At 31.9% G+C, this 25,052-nt stretch overlaps 2 protein-coding genes across 2 annotated transcripts in view; one reads left to right on the top strand and one right to left on the bottom strand.

Moving 5' to 3' along the window:
• The first annotated feature begins 2,571 nt into the window (after positions 1-2,571).
• LOC131853087 (uncharacterized) lies at positions 2,572-3,140 on the top strand. Its single transcript, XM_059203903.1, has one exon. The coding sequence runs from the start codon at positions 2,744-2,746 to the stop codon at positions 3,095-3,097; it is 354 nt and encodes a 117-aa protein (XP_059059886.1). The 5' UTR covers positions 2,572-2,743; the 3' UTR covers positions 3,098-3,140.
• A 2,031-nt stretch (positions 3,141-5,171) lies between these two features.
• Positions 5,172-25,052, bottom strand: part of LOC131853139 (GRB10-interacting GYF protein 2) — a 62,772-nt gene continuing 42,891 nt past the window's right edge. The window contains exons 17-28 of the mRNA XM_059203961.1: positions 15,986-16,270; positions 15,062-15,298; positions 14,635-14,715; positions 14,022-14,131; positions 13,836-13,908; positions 13,099-13,317; positions 12,329-12,409; positions 11,712-11,841; positions 10,749-10,940; positions 10,354-10,477; positions 9,637-9,745; positions 5,172-8,513 (exon numbers count right to left, since the gene is read on the bottom strand). Of these exons, the coding sequence (XP_059059944.1) occupies positions 8,397-8,513; positions 9,637-9,745; positions 10,354-10,477; positions 10,749-10,940; positions 11,712-11,841; positions 12,329-12,409; positions 13,099-13,317; positions 13,836-13,908; positions 14,022-14,131; positions 14,635-14,715; positions 15,062-15,298; positions 15,986-16,270 (1,758 nt within the window). The 3' untranslated portion in view covers positions 5,172-8,396. The remainder of the gene's footprint in view (positions 8,514-9,636; positions 9,746-10,353; positions 10,478-10,748; positions 10,941-11,711; positions 11,842-12,328; positions 12,410-13,098; positions 13,318-13,835; positions 13,909-14,021; positions 14,132-14,634; positions 14,716-15,061; positions 15,299-15,985; positions 16,271-25,052) is intronic.

Here is a 25,052-nt window from a genome sequence, read left to right as displayed (position 1 = left end):
TTAATGTCTCAACATCGGTATATAATCAACTTACACAAATTATGTATTGCATTGTATCAGTATAAGTAATGTTCTTAATTTTAATGTATGTCATACCTAATCACACATGATAAAATATTACTCAGTCCTTAATTACTAGCTGAATATGTATCCACAACTTTAATAGTAGAAATCAGTAACTAGAATGAATAATGTTTAATAATATAGCTTACATTAATGTCTAAACATATATAATCAACTTACACAAATCATTTATTGCATTGTATCAGTATAAGTAATGTTTTAACTTTTAATGTATCTCATTGATAAAATATTACTCGGTCCTTAATTACTAGCTGAATATGTATCCACAACTTTAATAGTAGAAATCAGTAACTAGAATGAATAATGTTTAATAATTTAGCTTACATTAATGTCTCAACATATATAATCAACTTACACAAATCATGTATTGCATTGTATCAGTATAAGTAATGTTTTAACTTTTAATGTATCTCATTGATAAAATATTACTCGATCCTTAATTACTAGCTGAATATGTATCCACAATTTTAATAGTAGAAATCAGTAATTAGAAAGAATGATGTTTAACAATTTAGCTTACATTAATGTCTCAACATCGGCATATAATCAACTTACACAAATCATGTATTGCATTGTATCAGTATAAGTAATGTTTTAACTTTTAATGTATCTCATACCATGATAAAATATTACTCGGTCCTTAATTACTAGCTAAATATGTATCCACAATTTTAATAGTAGAAATCAGTAATTAGAAAGAATAATGTTTAATAATTTAGCTTACATTAATATCTCAACATCGGCATATAATCAACTTACACAAATTATGTATTGCATTGTATCAGAATAAGTAATGTTCTTAATTTTAATGTATGTCATACCTAATCACACATGATAAAATATTACTGTCCTTAATTACTAGCTGAATATGTATCCACAACTTTAATAGTAGAAACCAGTAACTTTGCTTATTTTAATGTATCAACATATGTATGTACGTGGATACATTAATATAAGCAAAGTTGATTATATAATCAACTTGCAAAAAATAAATGTTACAGTGTTGTTGTATTAAGTCAATAAATGCATTCTGGATGTGATATTGATGTTTTATTTTGACTACAATTTTTATTTTTGCCTTGTACAAGATGATGGTTAAATAAATGGAAATCAACTACTAATACTTAATATTTTTCATGTATCTATTCAATCGCTTTTATTTTTTCCCAAATTTATTTTTAAAATGGTGTTCTACAAATACGCTAATATTAATTTATTCAATTCTAAATGTTAAATATTTAATTGAATAGCCTTATTATTTTTTTGTGATAAAATATACGCAGTCCAACCAGTCATTATTAAAATGTCTGTTTTGATTTGATTATTGATTATTTTTTAGCTTAAATAACTATATACCTAGCACTCTCATATAATACTCGACTGTTCGGTTATATGTCAAAATATTCATTACAAGTTTACAGATTTGTATAATTCTTAGATATCCAAAGAACGCCTGCAATGTTTGAAATATGCACGACCAAAAATTCATATATATCTATATATTTTATAAAGAAGTTTGGACAATTACTCATGGCTTAAACCTGTACTAGCACAAAAGAAACCTATTGAGCTTTTCCTTTTTTAGAATATGCTGCTTAGGACTGTCGGACAGGAATTGAAGGATATTCTTAGGAGTGATTTTTTATATCCTTAGGACAGGCTCTCCCAACCACAGAGGATGTATTATATTAAATATTCCTATCTAATAATAAATTCTTATCAATCGTACCGCATACTAACTGATTTATGTATAGAATAATAAAAGCATACTAATATGTCCACAATAAATTTATTAAGACTATAAATTCAAAAACACTCATAAAAAACTTCAGCGATCACACCAGATATTCTTGCCAATTGTACTGGATCTTAACCTGCCTGGGAATGGGTTGGAATATGTCAGCTACAGCCGCATCTACGGCGGCGTCTACGGCGGCTACGACGACGCCGAATTCTGCGTCTCCTACGTCGTCGGGAACGACTGCGTCTTCGACGTCGACAACACATCCCCTGAGATACCCAATTCCTGTAATAGGAACCTTTCCTCTCCAAAAATCCTAATGCCGTTCCATTCTCCAATATACTTTGCACTGTTCGATTTAAATCTGCAGGTTCGTGCTTTTGCGTGGTACGCAAGTGATGAAGTATATCACCAATCGTTGCACCATCTTTATTCTCATGTAGATATTTTATCACCAATCTTCCCGCTGCATATTGTTGCCCAACACAATCTATAGGCTCTACTCCTGTCATAATATATTTATATATATATCTAAATAAAATTGAACAGTTACATTACAATTTTGAACATTTCAATAAATTTACACTGCCAAAATGAGTCATAAAATATTAGATGAAAAACATGACTGTGATTATGTCACTACTGTTCCTTTTTTAACAAGTAATTTATTTTTTATTCTGCCAATTTTGTGGAAAATTTTTAAATAAACGTTTTCATTTTAGTAGAGTAAAATGAAAAGTAGATGCTGGCCACAACGTAAAACTTTAAAAAATGTACAAACTATATGACATTATCATTTATCATATTCATTTTACTTTGGCTTTTAGTGAAATAATGTATTTGATTAATTACTCAAAATAACTCATTGTTGGAAGAATGTGAAATTAAGCATTTCTATTACACACATACATTTCGATAATGTCGCTTAACGACGAACAAAACCAAGAGCAAAACACTTCGAAACTGGTAATGACCACATTTTACAAAGTGGCCAACAGAGATGGCGTCACAGCTGGAGACATTACCAGATACCTTCAGGATAAGTTCGGCGACGTGTGGAGATCTAACACGTTGACGGGGAAGGCCGAGGAGACCTTGCAGAGGAGTGTCGCCATGGGTTTCTTGGAGAAGTGTGGGGACAGATATATTGCAAAATTGGTACGTGAAATGGGATGTCGCCGACGCAGACGTCGCAGCCGGAGACGTATGCGTCGTCGTCGCCGCAGTTGTAGGCGCCGAAGACGTCGACGTCGAGTCTGTTGTTGCGGATAGTTTTAAATGTCTTTAAATAAATTATAAATTTCTGCGATATTAATTACCGAGTCTCATTGCGATGTCTAAGGTAGTGTGTTCAAACCTGGTTGCCATTAAAAACGGTGTAAATTTATATTTCTGACTACCTACTGTATAACGTAATAGACAAAGGGGCGTCTTATAATCCATATATTAATTTAAAATCAGGATACCGCATAGGTATTATAAATTAGCGCAATGGTCAGTAATATGGGGTACTTTACCTACATTTATTAATACACATAAGGAACATATACATAGCTATGTCTTCATGATAACTACTTACTGTTGAGTTCAACATGTGGTAAAAAAGATTTCTTATTCATCTTTTAAATATTTACTGGTATCTACTTTGTACAAAGTCTACCTCCAATGTGAATATCCAAAACATGCCATTACTTGGCGACGCTAGTATTGAGTGCTACTGAGCACGACGTGCTCTTTCCTGTCTATAGACGACTTACCATCAGGTACTCAGTTACTCTGGGCTACAAGCAAATTTACTAGTCTCTCCCTGGTCAAGACTGTTTACAATATATAAATAGATTATTAAGTTTAAACTGCATTTAAATATCTTATAATATTGAAACTATTTATTATTATTACTATTATATCTATAGTAACTGCAAGTTACGTCAGTAACTCCAAAGATACGTACGTACCTAATATAAATATTTTATTACATTCTTACGAACTATAAGACACCTTTACATAATTAATTACAGTATATGGACAGGATAATAAATAAAACACGAAATCCAATGATCAATTATTTTATTATTAACTCTAAAATAGTATTTACACGTCTTTAAAACATATCCATCGTATAATAATAATCGAAACATTTAACATTCAGTTAGAGTTTACAAAGATCAATTACACTTATTGCTTCATTACTGAAGGCTGTACTTGTAAAATAATTTCAGAAATACCGTGGTCATCAGTTTGCAAGGCGAAAAACACATTATCAAAACATGAACGTCGATATAATTAGTTTTTTTCATAATAATGATCGAAATACCCATTTACTCAACATACTTAAAAAAACAAACACAGTTCTGCACAGACGCTCAATGCTTCTTAATTTTAAAAATGATGGCGTCCATAATAAAGCTAATGTGCTGATCGCCCTATCATATATATTATTAATTGGTACATAAATACCCCTTACATACTGGCTACTAGAAGATACAACAGCGTGATTAAATCGTGTATAATGTATTTGTGCGTGCTTAAATCATAATTCGAAATTGATCGCAGTAGATAGCATTATGTTTAGAAAATAGAATATACATTATACACTCCCTATAAACTAATTAAGTAATTTGATTAGAGGTCCCGCAGGAGATAGTCGCGTGGTGTTATGTATCGCGTTATATATATATATTTTTATATATATTCTTATTATTAGGTTAAACAATTTGCAGCGAGCATTTGAGTATTTGGAGTCGTTTCCTTATTTAATTTTTATGCGTATACTGCAACGCCCCGCAGAACTGAATAACCTTTGCAAATAAGTTATAGTTAAAAGCATTTATTATCAAAATCTAGCAGGGTGCAATAACTGTAATTTTTTCCAACAAATAAATAATGAAATCATATAAATGAATCAACTTATATCAAACGAATAGAATAGAATTTAAATACATAATTAATGTTCTAGATCACTACAAAATGAATTTAGGTAGCCATTTAAAATACCGTAAAGGATTTCTGAAAAATTACAGTTAAAGAAAACCGTGATAAAAATTGATATGAAAGCTGAATTATGAAACGGAAAGAAAACTTGGCAATAGATATATCGTGGTAGAAGGTCCTCTGCGTACATATTCTTCAGACAAGCCGCTTATGTTGCGTGTACCGGTTTGAAGGTGAAATGGGGTGGGGTACTATGTTTCAACATACTCGGCCTAATGTAGGACAATAGAAAACAAGACAATGAGATATTCTGTGGTACTGTACATATACATATATCCATACAGTACTACAGTATATAATATATATTCTATAATATATATATATATATATATATATTCTATAATACAGTATATAATAATATTCTTTATTCAAATTGTTTAAAAATGACATATGTTTTTGCACGCAATGGAGTTATTATTAGAATAGGCAAAAGTAACAACATATAATTCGAATGTTCGAAAATCTCTAATAATTAGTGTGACGGCGATAAGAGCGCCGAGAGTCCTTTAGAGGGTTTTGGGGTTAATCCATCTCAAATCAAATAACGTTGCCTCACATTCGAATAATTTACCGAGTCAAAAAAATAAGTATAAAAGAATACATGTCGAATAAGTTCCTTTCCGTTACATAATACGTATATAATTACAAAAAAGCTTATTGTCGCTAGCATTTCACGAGCTAAGCCATAGCCAATATGCGAGAGTTATTAATTAGCATAGTAGAAGGCAGTCGGGGTAGTTTTATAATATAAATTTCGTCAATTACTATGAATTTTATTCAATATTTTAAAGTATAATTATATATTTTAAATATTTACCTAATCTCGCTTAATTCTGTTAAATAATTTGAGTAGAAGACAAGGTGTTTCGCTTAATCACAAAATAACAATTCTAAAACAAATCATTCACGGTACATGTATACAGATGTTGCGACAGTTACAATCAAGTACACTATAGACCGGTAAGTACTATAACATCTAAAACACATTGTCGATATACTCGTTTATCCTAATAGTAAATATTACACAGTATAACATTCAATTTGCCGTACACACAATTATAGAGCGATTAGAAAAGGTTTTAGTAAAAACTGTTCACGGTCAAACTTCACAAAAGAGCCATACTCGCAAAACCTGTCCGTGGGTGTTTCATCAATCACTTTTAATCCCTGACATTGACCTACGTGTAAACAGAGCCTAAAGTTGTATTAAAAATATTCATTAGAAATAAGGTATATACAAATGATTATACAATAGTTTGAAACGTTATAATAATATATACATAAACACTAACAAAGTCCTTAGGCAAAATTATAAAGTTAAAAATTACAAAAACATTTTTAATATCAATTATTATAACGATTGTGATAATCTATAAATGTTGTATGCATTTAAAAACGATCACGTGGAAATGGAACAATAACATTAAGCCACAAGGATCAACTCACTTTTAAATATTGTCTTTAATTAAAATACATATAATAATGCATAATTCTAAATTATACGTATAGATGTCTGTCGGGCACTTTTATAATTACGACAGAGTCGTAGTGTCGTGGCTTTCAACTGATAATTATAAAAGTTACCATATCTTGCATGTTTCATTGTGATGCTACATTATTATGAAACTTCAGAGAACTAGTAAATAATTGCAGTGTAATGTTCATCGTAATAAATAAGTATAAATATAAATTCATTGAACTGGCAAGTCATTAGAATGGAAGATGTGTAACTACATACGTGTATTGCATAATTCCCATGAATCTATTATATTATATGTAATTGAAATAAATAAGCATTTATATATTTGTTTATCTATTGGTTAAAACACTTAAATAACAAGATTATACAGATTGACAATAATTATCTATTTAAAATGTCAAATACATTAAAATTGGCTTGCGCAATAAATAAGTTATTCAATAAATACAAATCAACATTTATTATTTCTCTACCTACATAATTAAAAAAAGGCAGACAAAACCACTGCTTTAATTAACACTGGAAATTGAATATAAAATATAAATTATTGAAATATCTATAAATGAAAAATTAACGGCGCGAAGCGATAAAACAAGTGCAACAATAAAATAACCGATTACGTCGGATATATGTATATATAGAGAGAATATATCTACGTCACAAACAGTTACAGATTCACTATTTAATTCCACATTGAAGTGTTACTGAAGTTTTATATAAATCAGTAATCTTGTTATGATCCATAAATACAATAATTACGCCTACAAATGGAGAGCACCTAGTGCCTAGGGGTTCAGGTGGACAAAAGCTATAAATACTGACCGTAAGTGGTCTAAGTTAAAGTCCAATCCGGCTTACTTTCAACTGCACAATGGATTAATTTCATAATATATCTAATGTGAATCACAACATTCAGTTACAATGAGCAAAAAGGTACATTATTACGCTATAATTTATGTTATCATAAAATGGTAAAACCTGCGACATTAATCTATAATTTTAAACATATATTTTTCCTACATATACGTAAAACAATCGTGTCCACATTAAAATGTGCACGATAAGTGAATCAAATCCGGGAGAAACGTTTACTATATGTTCGGAACCCGACGATGAATTCATTCGTATGTGACTAGACATTTAAACGGTTCGTATTCAGAGTCTACTTGTCGCAAATGTTGGTATTATCAATGTATTGTTTCAGATACTTTTATGTTTTCAAATTCAGAGAAAATAGATATAGGATACAGAAATACGATGTAAACATACAATCCAAAAGGCATACACGTTTATAAATATAAAATAAAGACTTAAAAGAGGACACTCCACCCAACGGCCAGAACACACTGAAGGCACAATAATTGTTGTCACTTTATCATGCACTAGCTGACAATATCATTCGTATCGACGTACGTGCACGCTCTAATAATACTAACCATTAACTTTCACTTCCATTTACACTTCTATACAACAATTAATAAAAACGGGTATTTATCGTTATTACGCCGTTTGTTGGTAGATTACGTCGCGCCGTTTTCCTGCCGAGCTAGTCTACTACGTTCATTTTAATATCGGTCTAATTGGAGTAAGCTAGGGAGGATGACTCCGCTCGGAAGCTGAACACACCGATGGATACCATGGGAGTCGAAGGTGAAGCGCGAGTGCCTACAAGGCGTCAAGAGTCCTAATGATATAGACGTAAGAGGTATAGTTAACAACAAAAACGGTGAACACTTATGAACCGTTTGCATCACCCTGGAGCTGGACATAGCTTCAAACATTTGAACATGTATTCGTAGGCCTGTCAATAAATATTTAAACGTTAGCGCAAGCAGACATGCTTTGCAAACATGCCCTCACAGCTGTAAACTTTGCGCTAATGTTCAAACTTTAAACATATTATCAAAACTTAAATACCCGTGCCTTAAACGGTTTTGTAGGTATTTGGCTGCTTGAAGCTATGTGTGAGCGCTGGCTTACTAAGAGGTTCAAATAATATAATGAAATGTGTCCAGGTAGTTTTGTTGGTCACTCACCAATATACATTAATGCGATAGCTTATCACAAGGCGAGTTACAATGGACATGATACGTTGACAATTCACGCGGTGTCAATGTCGCCGACATTGATGCGGTCCTCGGAAGCTGTTACAGAGAAACCCAGTATACGTGCGTCCACTTTCAGCATCTTATTTTTTTTGGATTTTTTCCCCTTGCCCTGTAAATTACAAACAGTTGATTAATTTTATGAGTGTTATGTTTGTTTTAATTATGAATCGTAGCAACCGATTAGCGCAGTACTGGATACAGATCTCTCTTCATGGACATAGCCAAGTGTTACCATGAAGATCAGGTGATTTGGTTTAGAGAACTTGGTTTCGAATTTTCCATCTCTTGCACCCTTGTATTAAAAATTAACTTCGACCTGTTACGACACCCATGAGATAGAAAGTAGTGGTAATAAATGGTATTCTTACTCCTAAAGATTATATTTGCATTTTATAGCTTGTATTTTCCTCTAGAACTAGAACAAAAAAACTACCGCCAGTATGATACAGACGGGACTATTTGAGTCCCGGCTCGTGGTCTCGTACTATTCATGCTTGCTGTAGTGATAGGCACGTCATTATCAGAAAAGATCATTACATTTATTGGTGTGTAATCTAAGTCGAATCCAATAAATGTATTTTATCTACTTTCAATCTTCCCATCACCAATACCTCAGTTATGATATACTTATACATTAAAAATATTTCAAATAGAAGAAAGGACAGATTATCTAATGCAATTACACGCGTTAGTAAAGTATAATCTGTACTTTCCCCTACAAGTGATACAATGTTCTTACCACATCTATGGAAAAAATAAATAAAAAAATGCAAAACAAAACCAAAAATAAATTGATAATGCAATTTGTATGAAATAATAAATAAAATCCCGCTTTGAATCCTCTAGTTAATAGAATAAATTCATTATTTGCTAAGTAAAAAATTATTTATTTGCTCAAAATACGCTTCGCACATGTCGCGATGTCTAGACATCTGAACAGTTTCATGTCTGAATTTATAAAGCGTTTAAAAATCTTTTAGTTAATTAGTATTCAATTTAAGGCTATCTGCAAATGTTCTGTGTTTATCATAATTAAAAAAAAAACATTAACATAAATCTTTATAATGTAAAAAAATATTATAAAGCTTCGATTATTTATGTGTCACAAATAAAATAAGCAATCAAATATAAAAAGCACTAAAGAAATAACAAAAACGGGATCAAAGTAATTATGTGATTTAGGTGCTTGAATACATTTTCCGGGTAGATGTAGTAAAAATATATGTATTAACCTTAACCTCCTGATAATCAGATCCAGATATTGTGCGAGGGTTGACCGCAATGGCCGGAGAGCAGAGGTCGTCCGAGGGCGTCACCATGCCAACGCGCAGTAATTTAGACCTAATTATAAAAACATCACTTAAACACTGACAACTGTGGTAACAACTGAACAATATATAAACAACAAAAAAAATATCCAGACAAAAAAACGATGCCTGTTTTTAGTTTCGTTTAATTTATTAATTTCGTCTCAATTCATGGCGACATTGTCCACTGACAATTAATCCCTGATGCGATTGTATTATTATTAAATATACGAGGCAAATTTTGTGTCATTTTACAGGATTCAAATATTACAATTTTATTCCAATATATTATATTTTTTTTATAGTTATTATAGTTTATTTAATAAAATTATACATATTTATTTTTGAGTTTCTTGGAGTTGCAGTTGAAGTTTAAGTTGATTAGTTGATGTTGAGTTACATGGATACCGTGAGAGCTGATAGTAATAGGATTACTACTTGCTTTTAAACGCCGAAGCCGCAGTATAACGCTAACTATACTGCAAGTTGGATACACCGTGTATTTTGTGATAAATTTCCCGGACATCCGGACCACCGGACTAGGTGAACAATCTTTGCAAATATTAATTTGAATAAAAAAAAGATCATTACCTTTAAGACTGTCGGTTGTAGGAACGATTTAAAATATATGTAAATACTAACCTACGCTCAAGAAACTGCCGAGCAAAATCATTAGCGTCCTTTGTCTCGCCTAAATAGTATTTCACGTAGTCCTTGACCTCGTATGGTGACTCGATATCTTTCAGGAAGCTAACGAAGGTCGGCACTGTAATGTTGACACAGAATTGTAATCTACGAGGTAGAGAGGGGGGTAATAGACATAAACATAAAGCACAATAAAAATACGTTTTAAAAGATTTATTTTTGTTATATTTATTTTATACTAACACTGTGGACCTCATGTTACGATTATTTTAATCTCACCCCATTCATTCCAATTCTATAATCTTGAATACATTGGGATCCAAAAGTCTTACACACATATAGATATGAAACATTCGTATATTTTATTTAATAATTAAATAAAAAGAACTAACCATCAACATTGGTGTTCCACGAAGACAGCACACCAGTGCACCAAGTCTCGAATTCAGCAGCTGGCGTTATCTCTTTCTTTGGTGGAATAACGATAGTCGTTTTTTTTTTTATCTTGGGTGGCTCTACTTTTGGAGCTTCTTGGGGTTTCTCCACTGCTTTCGGTTGTGCATTGGGCTGGGTATCCCAAAAACCTGTTATCAAAATGTTCAGCTGTTATTTTAATTATGTACCCAACTTTTGATACATAGTCTATGGACAAAATAAATCTAACGTCTTAATACAGTATAAATACTTATTCTAATACTTTAACGGTTTACTAGTGGTTGTTTAATCGACGATCTTGGTCGCCGTTATACTTCAGTTTTAAATGTAATGAACATGTGAAGTAATACTCCTCACGTCGTATAAACCATACAGTCAGTTTTAATTCATATACTTTGTTTTTATTATAAAAAATAATAATAAACCTCTTTAATGCACACTGAAAAAATATTCCAAAAAGAACATTTTGCAGCATATTTATGTGCTTAACAAAAGACGGCCTATCGCTTTAACCAATCTTTTACAGACACCCATATAATATACTCTTAATCTCGAAACAGAACATAGCTGAATATTTGGATTTGAATTTGAATTTGAATTTCCACAATAGAGTGAAAACATATGATAGGAAAAAATAAGTTAAATAGTAATTACTACTTTAGTTTATTAATGTAATAAATGTTAGAAATTTATTACATTCCTGTACATTCACATTACTATTATTTTAAGTTACGGGTTGTCAAAATTACCCTTGTTGGAAATAAACTCGTATATTGACAATGCATTTCTATTAATTGTAACAAGTACAGAAATTACAACTTTCACTCAAATACCTCTATCTTTATTTATTTTACTTACACACTTTCAATATTTTCTTTAAATATAAAATGATTTTACTTCATAACATCAGCTTCTTTTACCTCCGTTCTGGGGATTGCCCCAGGGCACATGGTTAGCCGCAGCCTGCACCTGAGCAGCCGCGATTTGAGCATTTTCTAGAGCTTGGGCATGAATAGCCGCCGCCGCCACAGTGCGTTTGCGGGCCTCAGCCTAAAACATTAATGGATAGTGAAGTCCATGTATAGATTACGATCCCGGAGAACTAAGATATTCCTCCTTCATTAATTTCACAAAAATATTTAACACCTGAACGACTAAAAAAAAAAGATGGATGGATTGTGTGAAAGATGATGTGAATAAAAGGAGAGTAAGCTCAGATATAACGGCTGATAGGCATCGGTTGAAGAGGATATCTTGCGCCAACCCCAAATCAAGGGTTAATGATGGGTGGGATGGTAAGCAATGATGATGATAATTTAACCCTTCTACCGCAACAAAGTCACTATCTATATATTAACTTTTTTAAACTTTACTTGACAATTCAAACAGCGCCATCTAGTAGTTTCTAGTAGTCCAATATAAACAATCATATTCATGAATACAAATTCGTCTAGGAATCGAATCCGCGACCATTCGAAGTAAGGCAGTAAATGTGCTAACCACTAGGCCACCAAGGTTTGATAATAAATCTAGTCACCTGAATCTCAACGAAGCTTGGTCCAGGGACGTTTAAGTTGTTGCCTTTCTTTTTAGCCCAACCTAGACCAGCCTGCATTTCCTGCCGACAAATAATTGACAAATTAATAAAAATATTGTATTTCCACTAAATAAGTTCTTTTATGTTTATGAAATATAAATAATTTTAATTTGTTTGCACATAGTACACTAGTTTTACCTTTATAAAACTTTAAATTTTATAAAAAAAAAATTATAACAAAAAAGAAACCCTGAACAACTCTCGCCTGAGCCGAGGTACGAATCCCTAGAGGTACCTACAGACTAAAGTTGTGTCAGATAGACGTTAATCAACCGCGATAAGTCTTTCAGCGGGTTTGAAATGCTCCCATATTGGTCGGTGAAGTTAAAGACCAGCTGCGGCCATTATAAAAAGCAACAGCCTTCAAATAATAAAAAAAACATACAAATAAAATAAAAATACTTTTTCTTCATTATCACACCATTATCGGTGTCGGTTTTCTGAATCTTGAGGAGCCATGCAATTCGCTGGTAAACATCGTCATTTGACAGACCCAACTTCTTCATGTACCTATGGACACTAGTCGGACAGTAGCTGCCTGCCTCCTCTTTTCATTGTAGCCATGGAGAGGCACTTCTTCCCTAAATAGTACATAGGTTTTCGAAAAAATATGTACCTGCCACCTAAGTCTGCACTCTTTGAGCTTTTTGGTACTCTCCGAAGCTGCCACGTACATGCTATTAAAATAAAAGTAGAGGAATAATAATCACCTGTTCCCTTGCGAGTTGTGCGGCCTGTTGCTGTGCAATAATTTGCATCATATGTTGTTGCTCTTTCATTTGCTCCAACTTCTTTTCTCGTTCCAGGCGCTGGATTTCGGCCAACGTAGGTCCATCCCTGTTGATGGCCTGCATGTTCTGGTTGGCTACCGATGACCACGGTGCCTTCTTTATCACAGGCTCCGCTGCTTGACGTTGATGCTGTTGTTCCTATAGACATAAATAGATAACGATTTCATTATATGCAACAAGCGAGTAATTTTTGTTTAGAAATTAATAGCCTCCACCTAACTGTTTACAGTATTATATAACAGTTGAAATTGAATTCAACGAATTTGTGTTAACGTCAGCGGAGTGTCATTCAGAAATATAAAGTGAAAATATTTTTCGCCAGCTAGATTTTATTTTTTCTTTTTTAATTTAATGATAATTTACTTTAATAAGTAGGAATGAATTCAAATATATAAACATCAATGTTTATATGTACATACAACGATCAGTTTTGAACTGAGAAATATTAGAGAAACACTATTGTTGGGGAACTTTATCAATATTAGGTACAGAACCATTTTTTTTTTAATTTGTTCGTATGTTTGTGTGGGCTCATCTCCAACGTTTCCATTTGAGTGTGCTTTTCACATCAAATGTTGTCGGGAAAAGTCGCTGTTTCAACTAGTTTTATGCTACATTGCAGTGTATAAAATCCATAAAAAACATCGTGTCATTACCTGTTGTTTCTTGTGAGCATCAGCGTTCCTCTTTTTTTTTAATTCTTCCTCACCTGTCTTGTCATCTTCTTTCCTATTGTAGAATATTTAAATTGTATTTTAATAATTTTAATAGTAATTTTAAACATTTCTTTTGTATTGTGTTAACCATAATTATAATAACTTTCCATACTTAATAATACTTACTTTTTACGCTCAGTCTCATCGACTGCTTTCGCCTCTTCAGCCTTCTTTTTATCCTTGTTGTGTGATTTTTCTGATCCCTTGACCAGTGTAAACCCATCCATGATCCACTCCTACAAGGAATTACACGCATTTAGATATTAATAAGAGAGATATAGAGAAACATTATAGAATAGATCTACGTTAAATAATAACGTATAAATACCACCTACTGAAATAAAAGTAGTGTAAGAAATAAAATGAAATTCTGAATAAAAATAAACTTTTCATATTAAATTGAAAACACGACCGCGTAGTTTGTATAGGGGTTTTAAAAATGGTTTTCACTTGGTTTCTTTACAAAGTCTTCTTTACAAAGTTGTTTCATTGCATAAATACCGTCACATAATTTCTGCTTGAAATACTCTTTAAAACTGTTTATATGTGTATACATGTTACGATGTATATACATGTATGCATGTTATTCGTATTACATTTGATGAAAACTAACTTATGTTGTATATTATAACACATCATTATTTCTGAAACTAGTAAAAAAAAAACGAGATAACCTATTTTAAAATAGGAGTGGGTATGTAAAGTTAATAAATAGCAGTAAAAAATCATGAATACCCACCTTTTTCTCCTTTTCTAGATCCTTTTTATTTAATTTTTCTTCTTTTTTGTTTTTGTTAGGCGATCGCTCCTCCGATCTTTTCTGTAGGGAAATGCATTTATATTAAATAATACTCACACTCACAAAGTCTGCGTGGATACATCTGTAGAGCTATTTCTGACACCAGCACTACCATCTGCAGATTGCTTTCGTAGTGGTAAAGCATTAAGCAGATGGTTTACAAGCTGTGTTTTGGTTGAAGTGTAAATTATGTCAGAGAAATTATATGATATGATAGCAAAACAGTCGCTGAAAAACGATGAAAAATGGGGGACATCATATGACGTGATGTCCATGTTGCTATTCAAGTAACAGCACCGGCGACGATTACCACTTACCATAAAGTGGACTGTCACCTTATTTACCAATATAAACATTAAGTACAAACCTCAATTTTCACAGTGTCTTCCTCTTTCCTAATATCACAATCCTCTTTCTTTTCTTCTTTGGACTTCTTCACTTTGCTTTTAGTGGCGTTATCTTTATTCTTAGCCCTTTCAGAATCGTTTTTGGCTTGTTTCGGTTTGGCCTCAGCGGCCGGTTTGCTTTGGGTTGGCTGCGGTTTGGCGACAGGTTCAGCAGCGGGTGGATCCACCTTGGCAGGCTTTTCAGGTTTTGGAGGAACCTATTAAACCAAAATAACATTTATTTATGTTATTTTGGACAATTAATATGCAGTTTAAAGTTTAAAGTCGATATTTTCTTTTATTCTTCTTGGTACACCTGTACAAAGTCATTTAAGTGGATACTTTTTTCACTCCCATTTCTGCCGTTATACTGTTTGCTTTATAAGCTGTTTACTTTGATGGTATTTGATACAGTTACAGGGTAGGGACAGAAAGAGGCATGACCCCGTGCTTTTCAAAGTTCACAATACAATTATCGGGGGCTGTCGTGACTGCATGATAGCTGTAATGCTATATGATAGTTGATACTTTCCATCGAGAAATTTGTAATAACTTTGATCAAAGTTATAGAAATAGCAGAATATTTTAAGTAATATAAGTTCAGTTTCAGGGAAATATATCGTTCTGTCACTGTGTAAGTTTCTGAACACTACTAAGAAATAAATTTCGTTGTGTGAATTGTCCTGGTCATTTGGGGCCAGTCCCAAGCTAAGTGCTTGTATTATGGCTACTAACTAGATAATTAATAGATATACCTAGATGCACATTGTTTATAAATACATATATAATATAATAACCAATACAAACAATTATCGTCTAGAATACAAATTGAACATTGCGAGGAATCGAACTCGCGACTATCGGAAGGCGGAAAATTGTAAGTTAATATTAATAAAATATATTACCGGCATTTCTTTTGGCACGATGTTCTCCACAACAGCGGGTTTGATTAATGTATCTTTATCGTACATCAGCTTTTGCAGCTCTTCCAGATTAGGCGTTGCGCTCTCCGTAGCGGGAAAAGGATTCGTGGATGTCAGCGTTGGTAACGGCTGATCGTTGATGAACGAAATGTTTGGCTGCGAGCTCATGTTCTGCGTTCCACGAATCTGAGCCAGGATCTCGTCTTCCGTCTTCATTTCTTTGACGATATCCTCGGGAATCAACGAGTTTGATGCAACAGCGTTGGGCTGTAAGTTTATTATTTAGTGATGATTTTTTCTAAAAATGTATGGAATTCGTAAAACACACCTTAAATACACAAATTTATGAGCGCAAACAAAATGAAACATTTTTTATAAAAAATAGTAAAAAATTGTCAGTACTACTTTTTTACCCTTATATTTAAGATAACATTGATAATTGCCACATACATATTAAAGTACATGAATTTTACTAGCTTTCATATTAATTATAAATACCCTCAGTTCACACAAGCATACTCGAATATGAATTAAAAGCCGAGTGTTCAGTAAAATACACCTTATTGAGTGAGTTGTTTTTAACTGAGAAATATTTATAATTTTGGTGAGGAAAGTATGAATATTTATAAATGGTTATAAAAATTCATATAGTCAGTATAAATGAATATGAGGTTCTGTGAGAAGAGACATAGTAATAAAATGAAATAGTAATATGAAAATGTGTCACCCACACCCAAGCTAAGCAGAAATTATACAAACGAACTCATTAATTATTATTTCTATCAGTTATTTATCATTTTATTTTCATTACATCTCTCCACAGTTGAGTCCATCACTCAAATGTACATTCTTGTAACTCCTGCTTTTTTCCCGTTTACTTTCTCTGTTTCTCGTTTCTACTCTTATCTACTTCCTTTCAACACACCGTTCTGGTTCATGCATTATTCTATCAAATTCTATCAGCCACTAACATACTAGGTATGTTGGGAAAAACAAAGTATTTTTTACACAAATATTTGTCTCATTTTAATCAGTATGACAAACTAAAAATTTTAAATATATGTAAACCACATGTTAAAAACTTATGCTCTGGATGTCTGTTGTTACACAGACTTATCAAATTTACATAGACATCCAGACCAATACCTATGTATTCTAGTTTTGAAAGCACTTCACAAGAATTTGCTGTATTTTCTATTAGTTCTAGTTATTTTCTACCAATGATTATTATATACATTTCCTATAACTTTCTTTCCATACTGATATGCCTAGCACATCCTAGTTACGCCAAATAAAGATTCAACGATACTCGAACGAATTTTAGTATATATAGTAGTAACCTACTGCTTAAAAAAATAAAGTAGTAAGTTAAGGCAATGCTTTATAGCGTCGTGGTTTAGTAGTTTACAGCCCTGATTAGAAAAAAATAGTGTTATTTTGTATTTATAAATAACTCTATGCCAAAATAAATAACGTTAAATTTTAAAACAATCCAAGAGACGGCGGTTGGTATGGTCTTGGCACGCTTGTTTAAATATACCTAGTGAAATGTAGCAAACGTTCATCGCGATATCGACAGTTCACAATACGTCTCGTAATCAACTACCACATCTGAATAACAATCCTGACGGCAAGTTATACATACGTTGTAAAGTTTAATTATAGACAAGATTCCTTTAAATATCGATATAGAACTACTGAAAGTATTCAAACTTGCGAAATACAACTCTTGCGCCGGGAGCTGCAGTGTTCGTCATTTGTTTTATATGTAGCTGGAATATCAAATTAGCTGACACCCTCAAAGTAATCCTAAGAACATTAATCATAGGTTTCTCATGTTACCGTTGAGTTGCATTAACATTTCTAAGAATTGTGGTGTGATAACACCGTACAGTGGAATTTTACTACCACACCGTTCTTTAAACCAAAACAGCTTACGTAGGAAGTCGCTTGGTAGCGGAAATAGACGAGACAATGGTACCTCTATATTTTAACTCTACAGATAGGCGCTATTTTTGCCAGATATATGACATTATTTATAACTGAGCATGACCTAGACCTAAATCAAAGCTAGTGGATTCTAATAAAAATAAAATTAAAATCAATCGATGTTACACGCGGCCGAATGCACCCAGCGAAATTAAAAATATGACCATGACGTTTTACTGCTGATAAGTCTTTACGGTAGATATTGGTATACATATGTATATGTGCATATATATCACTACACAATTTATAGAAATCGTATAGTAGTCTAATCATAATTAAGTAACAGACAACTGTTTACTTAAATAGAAGATGTACCTGAATGTATACTTACAAATAAATGGGGCTTTCTCCGTGGACCTCCTGGGGTGCACAACTAGTTTTATACATATGTATTTTTAATATTATTTAACGGGAATTGCAAACAAGTTGAGCACCAAGGACATACGTCATGCGACTCCCCTAGCTTAATGCAATTCCTGAGAACTAGGGTGTCATGGCTGTGAACCCTGCAATTTCATGGCCATATCTCACTCGTCTTGTCAAACCGGACAGTTTAGCACCAAAGCCGATTGGCACCCAAAAAGATGAGACAGACAACCCAAACAGGTGGCTTTGTACAAAAGCTACCTTCGTACTACGACATAAATTAAGTTCATGTGTATAGATACAACTAAAATATTTAAGATGTTTGTCACTACCAAGTTGATTTTAGAGAAATTTCAAGAAAACCAAAGCAAAGCTAAGCAAGCAATTAGGTGTGTGTGCATCAAGTGAATTAGCACTAAATATAGGTTAATCTTATATTACGTACATTTAGGTGCAATTAAGTGGTTTTAGTGTAATTAGATTAAATTAATAATTAAAATTAGCTATAATACTGGCGAAGCTTTAAGACCGAAATGATTTGCTATTTGAAGTATTTATGTACCACTACCATTTGTCTTGTTTTCAATAATTTTATTGCTTACCCTAGGAAAGTACATTAAATATAAATTTTATAATGGCCCAATTAAGATATAACTTAAGATTTAATAACGTCAATCATGATGAAGTTGGAGAAAAAATAATTAAAATCGAAAGATATTTTGACAATAGGAATGGTTATAGTAGAGGCATTGTGGTTTTGGTAATTACGTCGAATATTATCAGGACAGAGGCTCTTTTTTGTTTTAAGCAGCTAAGAGTGACATAGAAAATATATTTGTTACTTATGTCGTCAGTAGTAAATAGAAAACTGTATTTATTCCCCTTTTTTGTTCTGTGCCCGTTAACACTACATTACTACTTGCTACTCTTAATGGTAAAAAAGAAACTATAATATTTAACATAAAGATATATATTTATTGAAAGAAAATATCAAAACATATAAAAGGCCCAATCATAAAAACCTGCCAACAATAATGTTCATTTCAGATGAAAGTTGTGTTGTAACAATAGATATCAGAGATTACAACACAAAATATGATAATCAACAGCCTAAGAACTACAGATGTTACATCAGGATCAGAATAATAACTAAAACTAAAGACACGAACAAAATAACAACTAGGTAATTGTATACATACGGACAAAAATAAAACTAAAAATAATACAAGTATTATATAAAGAAAACCAAATTTTTTTATTAAATTGTTAAATATATTAACTTAACAATGACAGAGGAAATAGGAGAAACTAAGAATTGAAAAGGATAATTAACCAATAACAAAAGTAGTATTAGAAAATACTCGTGTAACTAATAATTAAATTATAATCTTTAATATATATGATTCTCGCCTAAACTCCATTTATAACACACATAATTTTTCCAGATAACATATATGATACTAATTTATCTTTCAAAGTTTATTAAGGCTATTATTTTAAAACACGGATAAGCAGCACATTTAACTATTCCTTTAAGTATACATATAATTATCCAGAAAACAACATGAACTACAAAATATATTCTTCATAGTCCGAATTTACACCCCTCAATGTTTCGAACAATTGTCGGTAATGGGAGTAGCGATGCGACGTGTAGCTTAGTTTTAATTTATATGACATGATAATTTGCAAGTCTAGAAATGCAATAGGATTTAGTAATTAAAGTTTATTACAATTTTATTAAATCCTATAGGTTAACAAACTTGGCCTAAGATACGAAAATTGATTAAATAAATTTGATAATTAATATAGTAATTAATTACTATAAAATAAACTGCGAGTCTGACGAATTTAAAATAATCTAGTACATTATTATTCATGTTTCCAGATTGATATCATAGAATTAACATTTGAATTTCATAAATAGATATTGAACTTGCATAAATTTTAATTGAATTAATATAATAATTATCATTATCATATATTTTAAGTTAACCTCATAAGCTGATCCTTTACACGGTATATTATTACACACACGATCAAAAGCGCGCGCGATTTTGCGCGGAAAAGTGAGCGCGAGCAACAGTGTGCAATTACAAATTAGTATTTTTTGTATTACTCGTCTCGTTGTCTACATTTACATACACTTTCTTTCCTCCGTGAAAGCTGATTCCTGACTGAAAGAGCGTACGTGTAAAGGCAGCTATAAACGTCGCAGCGCCATCCCGCTGCGCTAGCAATGAAGCGATACCACATAAATTTAATTTACATGCATATCCTGCTGTTATAACATTTTTCTCAGTTTCTGATTACTGTTACACAACACCCATACGTTCCTATATTACTAATTACATCAGCATAATAGGAGAACAGTCTATATATTGTAACTAATATAATACCAAATATTACTTAGACACACTAAAAGAAAAACATTGACAGAATGTTTACGAAGTTTAAGTTTAAATTACGACCTACTAAGTTTATACGTAGTTAATTAATAACATCCTTAACAAACAAAATGTTTCCAATGTCTATATATTGATAGATCATACACTAAATGGTTCAGAATGTAACCACTGGAAGAAAACAGTAAGCATGCACTATTTTACAATGTTTATACAACATTAACACACATAATAGTTTTACAAGTACTACCAATAAGTTACAAACATTAAAAATACTATGTATCGTGTCACGTGATTAAAAACTTGTTGTACCTAACATTGAATAATACAATCACTTGAGAAGACTAAGATTAACATCAATTTTTAAATTCTGGATAAGTTAATCTATGAGTCTATTCGTAAACGTGAGAGGATGAACATCTATATTACGTATTTTTTTTTTATTATAGAATTCTTCAGCATCCTCATCATTCAATACAAATGCGCTCATATATAGCCGTCTTGAAATGTCAATACGCGTCCTACCCCTCACCCAACGTAAAACATTATTATAATAGCTTAAGATTTCACTACTAACTTCCGCAAATATCACAGATTAATAGGACCAGGCATAAATCAAAGATCAACGAAGTACTTACAATATGAAAGAAAAGTACCCAAAAAGTGAACATTCAAATAAATATTAATATGATTTGTTGACGGACCTCCAACATTAGACTTTTATATTAATTATTATACCATTTGTTATAAATAACGGCGTAAAAAAAATAAGGATGAAAGTGTATAATGAACATTATATAAAATTTGAAAATATAATAGGCCAGCATTAATTAATGGCGGCTTACTATCCGTTATCCATTTTTTCTTAGGTTCAAACCAAGTTTTTTTTAATACCGTGATATCTGATGAAATTAGCAGTGGAAGCTTAATATATAAACTAAATTAAACAAATACAACTTTGGTAACATATTACATATAATAAACCACAAGCAACGAATGTAAACCATTCTCTTTAGTAATTCCAGATAACTCTACCTACATTCAAGTTTTAACATTTTATAACATCTTTACCTTATACTTTGCTATGCAGTCTTAAATCAATTTTTCAGTCTTTCAAAGCAATAACAGCCAAAATTTTTATATTTTTATAAACTTAAGTCTAATAAATTCGTGTCTTTTATATAAGCATGTTAAACACGAGCATTCGCATCTTAGTATGTCAAGAATTTCAATAACAATCGTTAATGTGCCGATTTTAAAACGTGTAAATTAAATCTGTAACCCCCAGTAGCCCTTGAAATATATTCACGCCTTGCCATCTTTTCAACATTGCCGATGTAAGAAAGCATTTATCAATCTTACAGAATATCTATAACATTTTCTTGTCTTTTTTTCTAAAAGAAAGAGGTAAACAGTTTTTTAGAAGAATAGAAGAAAAGGAAATGCGCGACAAATTCTTAAAATACTTCATCAGATCCATCTGAACACTTATAATATTTAATACATTACAGTAACACATTAGAGACTCAACTTTGTATGTCTACTTGCTAATAATCGTTTATAATAAAGTAACACAAGTCTAATACGACACATTAACGTGCATACGACCAGCCTAATTTTATAATTAACAAATTTTTATTTTACTTAGTACGGCGACAATAAGTTTTCTAACAGATATAAAGTAAATATTATATCTTAAAATGAGTTATAACATAAACGTGACAGTAGTAAAGAAATCTTCATCCTTTCATTTATCATTTCTTTTGTTTCTTTCTTTTCCAGCCTACATATATTCCTGTAAACCAGATGCGTATAATTTAAAATTTTTATAATTGTTAATTGTTAATTTAAAATAAATATTTTTTAGGAATCATGACGACTGTAATGGCCACATCTGCATTGCTATATACCGTTACAAATAGATGCCAATCTGAATTATTTTTTCATGGACAAAAATAAAAATACAGATCGCTAATTGTGGCAGTAACGAACGCTAATAAGTCTACTAACTTATTCATTTTAATGTCTGAATTTAATCTGAATTGATATATTCACTATCATTGACATTACTATATTTTAGGGCACCACTTTTTAAATATGTTTGTGGTATTCTCGTTTATTTACATGACCAAATATTAATATCATCAATGTATACGTAATAACACTTCGCTCCACTCTTTATAGGACAGTTGTCATTCAGATAGTTTCTTTAGGTATCAGTAGTTATTTATTACACGATTTTTATAGCGACAGAAAAAAAATTACTCGTAAAAATAAATTATTTGAAAACACTGAACTCTTGCGAAACATCATTGTAATATTTGAATTATTAATTGAAATATTGTAGCATAATTATTGCTAAAAATGCCGTTTTATTATTTCTAAAAATCTATTAAGTAAATCTTTTTGAACCAAAAAATATAAAAAGGAATTAATGATAAATTTACATTGTCGGTGTTGTTTTTTATTAATATGTTGTTTCTAATTCTATAATAGTAAAAAATTTAAAAATAAATAAAATTGTATCTAAATACAGCGAAAAATGTAGATATCTTCCTAATGAAAGGCAGCTTAAACTGACAATTCGTGTTATTTTAGAGTGTGGCTTGCTACTCTTACGAAATACAGCAAATCATATGTTTTATGAAAAATAAGTAAATACACATAATGTATAATAATAAATAGATCTGTAAGTCTTGTGAATTAGGATCGCAAATTTTTAAAATTAACATCAATCTACGAATAAGCTATTATTTATAATATTTTAATTCCACGATGATGGCAAATGGCAGATCTGATGACAAACGGCTGCTGTACCATATAAACACTAAAAATACCAAGGTGTCCGCATGTGATTCTTAAGAAAACTGCAAAAAAATTCAGCAGGTAGTTCCTTCCACAATCAAAGAGAAAGCGGAAGGAATCTTCACCTATACCGTACTGCCCGAGACCAGTCAGGTTCCTGGATGTAACGATAAATTCCCTGCCCATAGATGAGAGCAGTAATGTATACGTGGCAGAACTTGTGACTTAAAGTCTCTGGTCAGCATGAAGTACTATTTCTCCGTATTGAGCACTCCAAGCTTTTTGGACGCCAGCCTTCCCTTGTCTTTGAGGTGAAACAGAATTCGACAGTACTAGAGAACTCGACACCGAGAAACACAATGTTCTAGAGATGGTGATGGATATGTTCCTTAATTGCGTAGCCACAATAAAAGAGGTAGGGTTAAAATGAGTTCAATTAAATTAAGTTCAATCGCCACCAATTGGAGACTTTGTTAAGGGTTTGTAAGGTAGACTTCAGATACATCAATGATACCATCAGAGCCAGTATAGTATGCATCCCCAGTACTCTCGTTCGCATAACAATTAATGTCTAACGTGGTTATCAAATTATTGATATGCAGTAAAAACAGTGTTGGGAATAGATCTTCGCGGGACGCCAGTGTTATGACCATACAACTGTCCAGTGCAACTGTCATCGACTACAGTTTAGATGCATCTGCCGATGAAAAAACTAGCGACCCATTTCCTTAACGGCTCTGGTAATCTGTACAAGGCCAATTTCGATAGAAGACCTTGATGCCAAATGCGAGCAAATTCCTTTGCTAATTCAAAGCTAACTACAAATCGCATCATGACCTCCATCACCTTGAAGAGTAGGGAGACGAAAATAATAAACCTGTAGCTTGATAATGTTTTGACGTCAATAAGTCGCAGTGATTCTTGAGACAGTAACTCACGCCGGGCTCCCCTCCTTGTTAGGGATATTTCCGACAGAATTACCACTTTATAAAATTGTAGTAGGTATGGCGTCTCCAGAGTCTTAAATACAAATTGTTACAAAAAAGAAATAATAACAAATCGGTTTTCTTTTTTTCTTGGGCTAAGTATCAAGTTATCATCCGGCTATAGTGGTGGTAAGAATGTATAAAGTACTACCACATTTCAATATTAGAAATATGTTAATTCATCTGTAGAATAGAATAGAATAGAATAATACAGACATTAGTTAAAATTTTACTATAAGTTCCTGAATAATAAGCAATATTTACTCACAATAAGAGTTCAGTTATTTCTTTTAATTATTTTTTAGCAGTCCAAATTATTTACTATTTCTACTAGCATTTTGATTAGATCACACCATCGAGATTTATTCTTTTCTTCATCATCTTATAAGACCCACATATACAGCGTTTAGTCGCGTGTTATTTTACTAATATAATAAATTTTAAAAATCTTGTTACACCTTGAAGGTGTTTGGATTTATTTAAAATTACACCAGTTAT

This window comes from Achroia grisella, unplaced genomic scaffold (assembly GCF_030625045.1).
Source record: "Achroia grisella isolate CSIRO2021 unplaced genomic scaffold, CSIRO_AGI_Agris_v1 utg874, whole genome shotgun sequence".
NCBI classification, from domain to species: domain Eukaryota; kingdom Metazoa; phylum Arthropoda; class Insecta; order Lepidoptera; family Pyralidae; genus Achroia; species Achroia grisella.
This window is presented reverse-complemented; position numbering and strand designations above follow the sequence as displayed.